Raw genomic sequence first — 12205 nt, 5'->3', positions numbered from 1 at the left:
CTGTTGCAACAATCTGTATGTGCTTAAAATAAAATTGCATGTTACTGCTTCAGATTTAAACTGTTTAATCAGCCTTAATTTCATATCAGCACACACGCACATGAATCACCTGGAGACACATTATTGAAGCATCAACACCTCAGTTATATACAAAAGCAACATAAGCAGTAACAACATAAAAAGAGTCCAGGAGAACATGTCTTTGTATCCCTGCTACACTGTGCTAGACAGGAAAAGCAGACATGCAGTGAGTGAATGCAAAGTACATGTATTGTGAGTAAAAGCAAAGAGAAAAATGAAAGGATACACCTGAACTTTAGACAGAACTTTGGTACATTCAGCTTCACTTGCTTTAGTTGAAAATGAGGAAGCAGAAAAATCAAATACATGCATCAGTAAACTCTGGGCGGAGGATATGCAGTTATGATTTGCAAGGCAAGCTGTCATTGCTCTTAATTATTCATGAATCGTTGTACATCACAATCTGACAACAGCATCAGCACCAATGAAGCTTCACAAAAAGAATCAAATGAGATACATCCCGTGAGAAGGAAAAATGAACAACAAAGCCAAGAGAATCATCCGAGGAAGGGATTTGCTGCCGGATCTGCCGGGTGAAAGTAATCTTCATCTCTTTGTCTGTTGTTCATACAAAAAATGATTTCTGTTACAGGACACGTCTATAAAGAAATACTGTAGCAGGAGAACCAGGGTTGGAGGTTTCCCCAGAGGATGAAGGAAATGCAGTGCTGCACATGTTGACTGTCCATCATGTAGCCAGAGGACGGGGTTGACTCGGGTGGGGGTGTTGTGGTTAGCGGATCCCTTTCCTGCCCAGGAACCTCAGCACTGCGTAGTTGTAGGTGGTGGCAATCATGTACAGGAACTGCAATGAGATAAAGGGAGGAAGGGGAGAACAAATGTTACATAGTTAACTTCAAAGTATGGCATTTAACCTTTTAAAGGGCCAGCACCTGAATATATACGTATTTCTAGTCATGCAGGTACATTGCAAGATTTGTATTGATATATTTAATGCAAAAAATTTCAGTTTAAGTAACACACACTTATTAAATGACAAGCAAAAGAATGGCTAATCCTGGTGATGTGACAGGACAGAGGAAGACAAAAGGCAGACTTTCAAAAATGACACAGATCAAAAATAAAGCTGACAATGATGTTATGATGGTAACCGTGTAATGCCACATATTCTAGATTTGTTGTGAACAGTGTTGGCAGGAAATATTTTTTGACCAATAAACAAACATTTTCTTTTTTTGACTACTTTCTCCAAGCTGACAAGCTAGCTAACCTGCAAAGAGGTGGATTCAGGGCCACGGTCTTACAGCCTGGCAAGCTTCAGTATTTCCACCTGTCAATCAAATCAGCACTTTCCCCTTATTCTGCCTAATTAAATATTGTTGCTTAATTTTATCTATGACAGCTGCACTCAGCAGGGGCAGAGTCAGGGCAGCATTAAGAGGGGGCATCCAGTCTACTAAACACAAACACAAACACAAACAGTGGATTAAACTCAACCTCTGCTGCCCATCCAGCCCCTGTCAGGTATGGGGTGAATGTGGACAATCACAGACTACAAAGTAACAACAGCCCTGCCTGTGAGCCGCTGTGCCTCTCTTACTGATGAGCTCAATCACTCCACTGCCTGGTTTGACAGAGACAGCCAAGACTGAATGGTAAAAGTCCTACCCTGGAACAACACAGCACCCATCCTGCCTTCATGAAGTCAGACACATCCCTGGGGACTCAACACCTTACTTTGTGACTGGGTATTAAACTTCTTAACAAACAACACACAGTATGTTTCCACAGGTGCTCCACAGGGATGTGTGCCAAGTCCACTCTTTTACATCCTTTTATGCATGACTTTTCTCCTCCTATCCCTCCAACTCCACCAACTCACCTGCATAGACGATGAGTCCATGTGCGGAAGGGAGGTACACCAAGTGACATCATTCTGATAATTCAGGGCCAATCAGCTTGTTCTGTTTAGGGAGAACAGTGCTAGCTAGGCCACTGCTTTCTACCAATTCTGCTACACAATGTACCCCATCTTGCCTTCAGAGCCAATTTGTTTTTTGCACTATTTTGCACAAGCAACATATGATCCGTTGTCTACAGCACTCCTGGAATGACCACCAACCTCTTTGTCACCTCCCGTAGCTTGGCCTGGTTACTTTGCATCACATATAGTGACCGAAAAACCTTTCAGGTAGGAAAACAGGTCCACCAAAGAAAATAATGAACAGTCTCACCAAATGAGCGATCAGACTGCTCAACCCCTTTCCCCTGGGACGCACTAACACTGCTCGTAGAAATGTTTTTCTGTTTTGTTGTATTTCTCAATGATAATAAGTGACTCTTGAATCCATACATATCCCTTGGCCTTAATGTATACAGGATAAGAAACCTTCAACCAAAGAAACAAAAAAAAAGTAACATGGCCTTTGGAAGCAGCCTCTAGAGGGCACTTAAAGCTATGGTCTACGATTTGGAAGCTTCGTAATACTAATGCCGTTTATGAGGCAGTTATGGTCCGATCTAGGCATTAAAAAAGCAATAAAAACAAAAAAAAATCCATTCAGTTCATCAGCTGCAAAAAGGCACAATAATTGACCAATCCGAACCGCTGTTGCCTCATTTTGGGTTTGTGTGTAAGTCCATCCAATCCCTTGTCTCCCCTGCCTTGACCGTCCTGCCCATGGTCCCGTCTCATCCTTCCCCACTACCCCTCTCACGTCAGCTAGCTGCTCAGCTACTGAAGTGTCATGGAGCTGGAGAAGGACGAAACCAGGAAGCAGTTACTGTTACCCTCCACAGTGAAAGGAAAACGAAAAAGTTTCAAGGAAAAGGCTGAAGCAAGGAAGAATTATAAGCGATACAAATGCCAACGCAGACTGAACATTGGAGAAATGTACGACTGGTGGAAAAAGCTACAGAGGGATTTGGGACTGAAGACTGACTAATGACTGAACGTTGCTGGTTGAAACGGGTCACCCAGGTCAGAGCCGACAGGGCTCTGTCAATAGATTTTAGAAAGTTAACCACGCACCTTAGCATTGTAAACTGGGCTGGCGAAGACACGCTGAGAAAGGTAAAGCCTCGCCCACAGTTGGCTCTGCTCTGATCAGCTGGCAGTGGCAACAACAGACGCGCTTCACCCCTCTAATTTATGGTTTTGATCGCGCTGGTCCAATTGAAAAAGCTCCCACCGTGTGTTACAAAGGGGGTGATTGTCGTGTTTGTTACATTTACCACCAACTGGCTTCTTGCTCTGTTAGAGGGGGCGTGTTGATAGGAGGCGAGGTAGGGTGATATAAGCTGTGGGTGGAATCTTGGAACATGGGAGAGGGGCTTTTTTCAAATGTGTCCCATCAGCCGAAGTGGCTTTCAGATTGTAGACCATAGCTTTAAAAATCATTTTTTTCCTGTAAAGGATTAATATTCTTTTACATCTGGAAAGATTTCTACCATGTCATAGCTCATATCTTGTTGTAATTTGATTAAAATTATGTTTAAAAAGTCAGGGCATGATATTGAATACCTGGTTTTGAACAGAAACACAAAAAGTTAAATGAATAAATGAATTAATAGATCAATAAACAAACAAATTAATTAACAAATAAATAACAAGCACTCACCAGTGCTAAGAGAGTGATTCCAGCTCCAGCAAATGTGGCAATGTACAGGTCATAGGTGACGTAGAACTACAAGAAATGTCAAACACAGGTTAGTTAATATAGATTCAAAGAGCCATTTAAAGCACCCCTTGTGTGTCTGTGTCCTTTTATTAAACACAAATGCTTACTGTTATTCAACCATCCATTGTTAATTAAGATGATATTTAGGATTCATTCTGCACTCTGGTTTGAATATGAGGAAGCTGACATGAAATACTAAACAGATTAGATTCATCTACTCACTTCACTGGTTTTGCAAATAGATGCCAAGGTCATCCCACAAGACTTTCCTGGCATGGCATTCCACGGGAGCAGACCTTAAATGAAGACATGACGTAAGTACCTCTGACTGACACTGAATCATGATGACTTATGATGCGTTTCAGTCCCAGCTCGCACACACAGCTAATCAGAAACACAGCAGCAAATAAAAATAAATGTTCTGTTATCTCCATTATTCAGCAACTAATTCACAACCAGACAATTTGCATCCAGTCCCCTATGACCACTTTCCTGATACATTAACATTCCCCTCACGAGGACACGTGGTCAGTCATTACAAGAACAGCTCACCAAACTGCCTGGCGTCCATGCAGATCCAGCCATGCTGATTGATGCTGGGGGTGGTTTCAGCCAGGATGTTGACGGTGTGGCAGGTCTGCTCCATGTTGAACAAGAAGTAGACGGGGATGGCAGAGAAGGCAAAGACAACCAGCCAGATGAAGGCCAAGATGTACGTCACTATGATGAACTGGTAAAATGAAGAGAGCAGTGTGTTAGGTCCCAGAATGTCATACAGGAGCTCACACTTCAGTCTGACAGAAAGTGTTATCAGATCAGCTCAGAAACTATAACTCTGTGGAGAAACTGCAGAGACAGAAAACACAATTCAACCTTTTGGTCAATGTACTATTTTTTTTTATAATGCCTATGCTTATTTCAATGTAAATTGGAAATAATTGGCAAGTGCATCACCCTAGCTCCTGTTAGCATTAAATACTGCCGTAGTCTCACTGAAATTCACATAAACACATTGGTATTCTTGTTGAAGGGCTTAGCATTGATGGTATGAATCTATGCCCAGTGTGCAGGTCTGGCACTAAAAACTTAAACCTATCATAAAAATGACTGAGGGAAGAAAAAAAATACAATAATGAGATAGAATAGATTCAACTGAGAGCTTGTACAAAATCAATCCCCACTAAGATCTAAAAATCTCAGCACTTTTTCTGCTCCTTTTCTTTGGCAGAAATAATCCACTTTTGAGTCATTGAAAAGCTTCTTCCCTGTGGCCTCAATATGAAGTACTGTTCGTTGAAGTGGTGCATCAAAGGAGATTATCCCTTCTGCTATGGTATTGTTTAATGCTTTGTGTTTTTTATTTGTGACAAACTTATTCAAACAAGATTCATGCTATCATGGCAATATTTTCAAAGTTTTATCTGCTTTTCTAATGATGTACCTAAAGATGCTATGAGGAGGGTCTGTTTTGATTGCACTCCCTCGCCACCTTGTGGCCTGGGGTCTCCACACACAGTTGCAAATTACTTTTAGTGAAGCATGTGTTTGTTTTGGAATTACATGGAAACCAGATCCAAACAAATTTTTTTTGTTCAAGACAACTTTTTACCAGATACAACGCACCAAGGTAAGGGACTTATTAGTACAGTTAAGTAGCTCTACAGTTTGAAACGTGACATCAAGCAGCCGGCTATTTGTTTGTGACATATCTGTAGGCTAACGTGACAACAAGTAAACACTGTCAGTTTGTGAGAAGTTTAGTAGCCGTTTATATTTAGCGCAGCTGGCAGTCCAGTGCTGTAAGACATGTGTAACGTCAGTAAATCCTGGTTAGCTATGTCCTGCCAGTCATCTACCAATCAGAGCTAACATAACCTCACTCTTCCTTTTATTGATAAACTCTCAAGTTTGAACAGACCACTGCAGAATAACTGTTTCATGTGGGTTGGAATGAACATTATCAAAAACAGTTTAGCTCCTGTGTTATAGAGTGATACAGCCCGAGCTAAAGGCTAATAAGCACTTCCTTAGTTAGTTATTTTCCAGTGAAAGTATCCCATCTTTACATTAATGATTTACAACTCCATTTTTTTCTTTTCAGCATTCTGGAAGCCAAGTTCACTGTTGCTTTGTAACAGAGCGACATATTTGCCCCCTTTAAGGTGCAATGTGTAGAATTTAGTGGCAATGAGAAGCAACGCACTTGGTAGAAATGGTATGTAATATCCAGAAATACTTCATATATAATTTATAATCATCTGAATGAAATGACCACTTTGATTTGTTCAATTAGAACAAGACTTTAACATGATCTGCAGCCCTCTTTCACAGAGGCCGCCATCATGGACGGCCATGTTTCTCCAGTTACACAGAACTGACAAACTGTACATCCCACAGGTTGTTTTATTGCACCTTGTTCTGGTTGTAAAGGGAAGAAGACGTGAGCAACAGACTTTCTTTTGATACACTTTTTTAGTTGTAAAAACTTAAATAGAGGATCGTAGTTTTTAGGAGCCTCCTTGAAAGCGATCATAGCTCCTGTTTCTACACACTGTACTATTAAGGAGATTCTCCAGCATGTGATATGATGTTTGAAGTTGATCTTGTTGAAATCTCATTGGACTTTTTGAACAACTTTATCATGACAGTGTCCTGTCTTATCCATGATTACTTCAAAACGTTTATGTCATAATGTCACACCTTATCCACATTTACGTCTGAGATCCAACATTAAACTTAATACTGTTTTTAAATAACAAATAAAAAGGATAAAACATTTTTCTTTATTTTTTTAAAAAGGGTGTTTGGTGACACTTAAAGCTGTTTCGACAGGGTTCTGTTGACCTTCCCCTCTCTCCCTTATGGTGCTAGTAAAAGGTATATAAACTAAAAAAACTAAAATGAAATGAAATAAAAACAAATTACTATTATCTATGATGAATTTGTTGTCTTTTGTTGGACAAAAAGATGAAGGAATATTAACTCTAGTCTGTTGTGTTATCAGCTAATATTTTCTCATTGGAGCTTAAAGCAAGCTGTACTAGTGTGAGGACATTACAAAGTTAATGACATGACACCACACTATCCCTGCTTCCCACCCTCCCTCCTTTATGTTCTCACCGTGAGGCTGAGGCAGCGGCCGCAGTGAGTGCTCCTGAATTCACCAAACGTCTGCTTGACGGCGCTTGTAGCGTAGAATCCCTCAGCCAGAAGCAGGATACCATAGAGGAAGAAAAATGATGCCAGGCCATAGATGACGTATTGGAAGTATTTGATACTGGGAAAGTTCATTGAAAGAAGAAGTCAAGTCAAAATTAACAATTTAAAAAACCCTAAAAGATCAGCATTAGATGTTAAGAAGAAACATCACTCACAAGGAGGCCATGACAGCAAAGTCCTGAACATTGCGGGCGAAGTAAGTCTCCACCAGGACTTCAGTGTTGGCCAACGCCTCATGCCCACAGCCACAAAATAACGCCATGCCAGCATAGACCAGCAAGGTGGCCACCAGGGATGGGTAAGGCACTGCCCCAAGGCAGCGGATACAGCAATCATAACAACCTGAGGGGGCATAATAAATGAGCACACAGGCGGCACACACCGCACATATTACCACACAGCACATCTACGCCACGGTCAGGGAGCTGTGAAAGAGGCCTTGCTCTGTCTGCAAATCCATGAACACACACCCCAAACCCCAAAACACCACCAACAGGCAAGAAAGCAACAGAAAGGTCAAAATTAGTCAGCAATGACAGAGTTCAAGCAGCAGTTCCCAATAAAAGCGTCCAAACAAAAGCGACTTCACCATAAACATATGCACTTCTTCCAGTGTAAGCACTGCTGTTGAAGCAGATAGCAAATATCCACAGTGTTAATAAATGTATTGGCAGAAATGGGATAGAGGAAAGCACCTAAGGCTTTGCAAAGCCAAGGCTGCCTGACCGGGAACATTTGTTGCTTCTGATCCTGTGCTCCACAACAAAGAAAGATCCCAAAGCCAAACAGGGGTGTACAAAACTGCCTATGAGCCTCCTCTGAGCGCTGATTTCATCCACAGGAGGATAGGAGAAAGCTCCTCTGCCGGTGACCAACACCTCACAGCTCAAATCTGGTTCTTCCCCTTGTCTCCAGCGGTCACAGGCGTCACCAGGCAAGAGTGAGAGATGGTGGCCTCAAGAAAGAGCTTCTCTTTGTGGCTTTGGATACAATATCCATTGTTAATTTAGCCACCACAGGAGGGGAACAATGGACAGCGATATAAAAACAAAGAAAGACTATAGTGCTGAGATACACACACAAACACACACACACACACACACACACACACACACACACACACACACACACACACACACACACACACACACACACACACACACACACACACTGCTAAGCAGTGGTGGAGGGGTCACCAGGAACATGTCTGCATCACTGGCATTGTCACTACTCCAGCCATCCTCCACCCACAGCTGGCTGAGACTGGTACCACAGAGAGCTGATGCCAGCAGAGGGTGGGCTCAAGTGTTCAAAGAGTGGGCCGAAGCATTAATGAATGGAGGTGGGAGAGGAACGGGGAGGGGGGTGAATAGATTCACAACAACAACATCAACAAAAACAGCAACCCCACACAAAATTAGAGCCGTGTCGCTCCAAATCACAAAATCTGACCTATTTAGGTGCAACAGAAAAATTCAGATTATTTCACGAATGACATGTTTTAGGTGGGAAGAGTCAGACTGTGAGTTAAACAAACTGTGTCTGAAGTATAAATAGTAACAGTAGGAAGACCCCCCAAGACCACAAAGATGATCGTGCCTGTGGACACCCACACCACAGCTGTGATGTTACAGTGACAGTACCACAGGTCACTGTCGCCCTCTTTGAAATTCATTGCAAAAGGAAACATTGCATGGATATTAGATGCCAGGTTGTCAATCATGGTTTGAAATCTGTTAGAAAATGTGTGAAAAGAAAGCCCACAGCTTTTCTGTAAGTGCGAAAAAAACAGGTGGTAGGAGTTTGTTCTAATGAAGATTTGTTAATTTATGCCTGTGACACATGTGGAAGCATTTGACCCCTTTCACATGAGTGACCTGGCATAGCCTTGGTATGATAAGACTGTGTGTCTCTGTCTCCGTCTGCTGCACTGAGTCCACTCTGCTTTGTGGGTAAAAGAGGTTAGAGGAGGTAATGAGGACAGCCTTCTATATTAAAAAGTAATCAATCCTGTCTCAATCTATCTGCTGTTTTTTCCTCCTTGTCTTTGGAAATCATGATTTTATGTAAAAAAAAATAAAAAAATAAAATAAAGTTGTGATATATCAGGAATACCAGCAAAGTGTGAATCTTTAAAGAATCCATATGAGGCTTTGAAATCACTTTAACACAGTCTCAAGCAGCAAATCACAGAGCATAAGGGCAACATGATGTCCAAGGGCAGCACAGAAATATTAAAGGCAACATTAGTAAGTTATTGAAATCCACATTTTAAAATCCCATTAATAATAGATGATAAGAGTTATTAAAAACTCGATGCACTCACCCATGTCCAGAAAGAAGTGTTCGGGGGTTATTGAAGTTTTGCTGCTTGGCTTTGTGACTCTGATATGAGGATATGAGAAGTTATTCCCCGCCACTCCTATATGAATCTGACTCGCGCTTTTGTCTCATCAACAATAGATAGAGCACATCTCCCCGAGTCACATCTTAAAGTCACAAAGTCCCATTTCAGCTGCCAGTCATTATTTATAGAGCCATGGGTGCAGGATGGGGGACACGGAGCTGCTCACAAACTTGAATATGAGAGGGTTTTTTTTAATGGAATTTGAGGATTTCTGTTTTTCCTTAGAGGTCTTGGCAAATACTTGTTGCTTTCTTCAAGCACATTTTAATAATTGTTGCGTTTAAGACAAATGAAACATGCACTATATGTCTATTAAACAAGGGTTGGAGGTTTTGGATGCATACATTTTTAGTTATGAATATGTAGTTATGTTAGAGAATTATTCATGCACCATTTTCTTGTTTATGCAGAACACTGAAATATGTCTTTTTATGTATTACTTTTCAGAGATTTCATGTTCCCACCCCAATTTAAAAATTATTGTGCTCAGTCATTTGCAGGCTTCCTGTCAGCTTTCATGTGTTGTCTATCTGAACACACATGAAAGGCATCAGCAACATACAGCACACGTCTGAACGGCACCCTCAGAAAAAAAGCGCAAAGATAAGAGGACCACTCAGACAAAAGAGTGAAATAAATCGAATCGGCAGCGACTGACATAGATGAAGTTGACTAACAAGGGTGACATTGACGGTTGGGTCCAGCTGCTGCCCTCCTTCCCTCCCTCCTGCATGTTTGACCCAGTTGATGTCAAAGCTGGGACCAGTACAAAGAAGCTAGTGTGGAGCAGGAGGAGAAAACACCACTTTTTTTTTTTTTTTGGAGAAGACCCCCGTCCCATTTTTGCCTCTCATGTCAAACTAGAAGTATGAGACGAGGATAACATAAAACACCTCAAGCATATTTAATATTTACTGTTTAAGAGTCAAAGAAAGCAGTATCAATATTTCATGAGCCACAAACACACATTTTTCTACCTTAGCTAGATAATCTTTCAACAACAATATTTTTTATGGACAGTCAGGATGCAGAAGAGACTGCTCTGATAGTGAACAGTTACACAATCCTTTACAGTGATGTGTCTAGAAAAATAAGTCTACTGGATTGGTTGATTGTTTGAGTTTGAATTTACAGTCTGTTGCCTTTTCTCTCTTGGAAAAACAAAGCAACAACAGATCAAGTAATTAGTATGTAGAAAGGATTAATGACATCGGCTTTGTCAAGCAGAGAGTGAAGAGCAAAGAGGAGCGATGCCTTTGAAATCTCACAGAAAAGCGTGCGAGACAGAGAGACAAAAACCGAGGGAGAGAAAGAGAGGAGAAGCATTAATTGACCTCTGTTCTGTGTGCGAGGGCTCAGCATGGCTGTCAGCTTTACTTGAGAGATGTAAATTAGCAATAATGTTGACTATCAAAGGAGGGGATTAGGTAGGAGGACAAGTTTTAGAGGGTGGCTTTAGCTGGGGTGACATAAAGAGAGCAACTCATTCATTTATGAATAAAGCATATTCCACAAAAGCTGCAGCAGATGGAGGTTGGGGATGTAAGCAGCTCGGATGATGAATTATTGGCTAACACTTAATACAGCCGCCTGAAAGTCATTAGTAAATGCATGAACTGATTTTGAACCAACATATTACTCTCCAAGCTTCCAAGTCTGCTTTAAACGAAAATGCAATAACAAATCTATCTATCTATCTATCTATCTATCTATCTATCTATCTATCTATCTATCTATCTATCTATCTATCTATCTATCTATCTATCTATCTATCTATCTATCTATCTATCTATCTATCTATCTATCTATCTATTGAACATATATAATAATCAGCACCATGGACAGCACTCACCGTAAGCGTACCATGTTTCAATGCACATGTACAGTAAAAGCCTGTGATACTGCACAGTGATCTATCTTTGAGCCCTCTCTATAACTGTTTGCTGTGTGATAACTACACATGCCAATATTTACACACTGAAAGTGCTAATGTGCATGTGTTTAAACAGGGGAAAGGTGGGGGAGGGTTGCAAAAATATTTGCCACCACCCTCTATCCCTGTTATGGTAATGTGTTATCATCTGACAAAATGAACAAACACGCAGCAAACAAACAAACAAACAAACAAGCACTTGGAGGACAAAGACACCCCAGGTTCAGTCAGTTAGTGGCTTTCACCTCTGCTGAGGGTTTGATTATTTGTTTTAATGCAGGATGGAGTTAAAAAAAAAAAGGAAAGCTGATCTATTCTCCATCAGGCAGTTTATTTGTGTGCGTATTTGATTTTCTCATGATTATATCAGACTGTCTGCTGCGTGTCTGAAGCTCAGGGATGTAGTCACAAGCCACAAGGCACAAATTTGGGGAGATTAACTCTAAAAATTGCAGCAGGAGCTGAGCTAAAAGGGGACAATAGAGGCACATTAAGGTAATGTGTGAAGGGGGCAGGGTGTGGCAAGAGATTCTTAAACACAGAGATATCTGGGTTTAACAGATACTATAACAGCCTACCAGCAGTGACTGCGCCAACTAGTAGCATTACCCACAGAATAATAATCAGCATTTTGGTCACAGTTTGAACATTAGACAGATCAAGTGACTAAGCAACCTTAGTTAAGTCAGCAATACAATTTTCCAGGGCAAGCAAATGTTAACTGATTTCTTAAGCACTTGGTGACTCTCATAAACTTGGCTAACAGTTGTACCAAACTTAATTAGATATGTGGTTAAAAAAATGGATTTTTTTTGTTTATGAATTAATATACAAAGCTTCATATTCAAAAACTAGCACAATCATGACCAACAATCTACCTTGACAGCTGAGAGCTCGATCAGATATTGTCACGTTTTTGTTAGC

General features: G+C 40.9%; 1 protein-coding gene across 2 annotated transcripts; it reads right to left on the bottom strand.

The window, feature by feature from the left end:
* Nucleotides 1-48: 48 nt before the first annotated feature.
* plp1b (proteolipid protein 1b) lies at nt 49-9431 on the bottom strand. 2 transcript variants are annotated; one of them, XM_074671781.1, is made up of 7 exons: nt 9268-9431; nt 7097-7283; nt 6843-6999; nt 4275-4452; nt 3945-4018; nt 3663-3728; nt 49-886 (listed from the first exon to the last, which is right to left on the bottom strand). In XM_074671781.1, the coding sequence occupies exons 1-7, from the start codon at nt 9269-9271 to the stop codon at nt 815-817; spliced, it is 738 nt and encodes a 245-aa protein (XP_074527882.1). In that variant the 5' UTR covers nt 9272-9431; the 3' UTR covers nt 49-814. The 2 variants fall into 2 exon arrangements, with proteins under 2 accessions (XP_074527882.1, XP_074527881.1); XM_074671780.1 differs by lacking the exon at nt 9268-9431 and adding an exon at nt 7637-7896.
* Nucleotides 9432-12205: the final 2774 nt, after the last annotated feature.

The sequence above is a fragment of the Halichoeres trimaculatus genome, unplaced genomic scaffold, assembly GCF_033239565.1.
Source record: "Halichoeres trimaculatus isolate MK-OKI-2021-1 unplaced genomic scaffold, fHalTri1.1 fHalTri1_scaffold_6, whole genome shotgun sequence".
Lineage (NCBI taxonomy): Eukaryota > Metazoa > Chordata > Actinopteri > Labriformes > Labridae > Halichoeres > Halichoeres trimaculatus.
The sequence above is the reverse complement of the archived record's forward strand: the minus strand, read 5'-3'. Positions and strand labels throughout refer to the sequence as shown.

What these genes read in the sequence shown, in the direction of transcription:
- plp1b (XM_074671780.1), bottom strand. Translation starts at nt 7,676, where the DNA reads ATGTTCCCGGTCAGGCAGCCTTGGCTTTGCAAAGCCTTAG. An exon ending in CATGGACGCCAGGCAGTTTG is followed by an intron (nt 4,019 to 4,274) that starts GTGAGCTGTTCT and finishes TCTTCATTTAAG; the next exon opens with GTCTGCTCCCGTGGAATGCC. An exon ending in CTATTTGCAAAACCAGTGAA is followed by an intron (nt 3,729 to 3,944) that starts GTGAGTAGATGA and finishes CATTTCTTGTAG; the next exon opens with TTCTACGTCACCTATGACCT.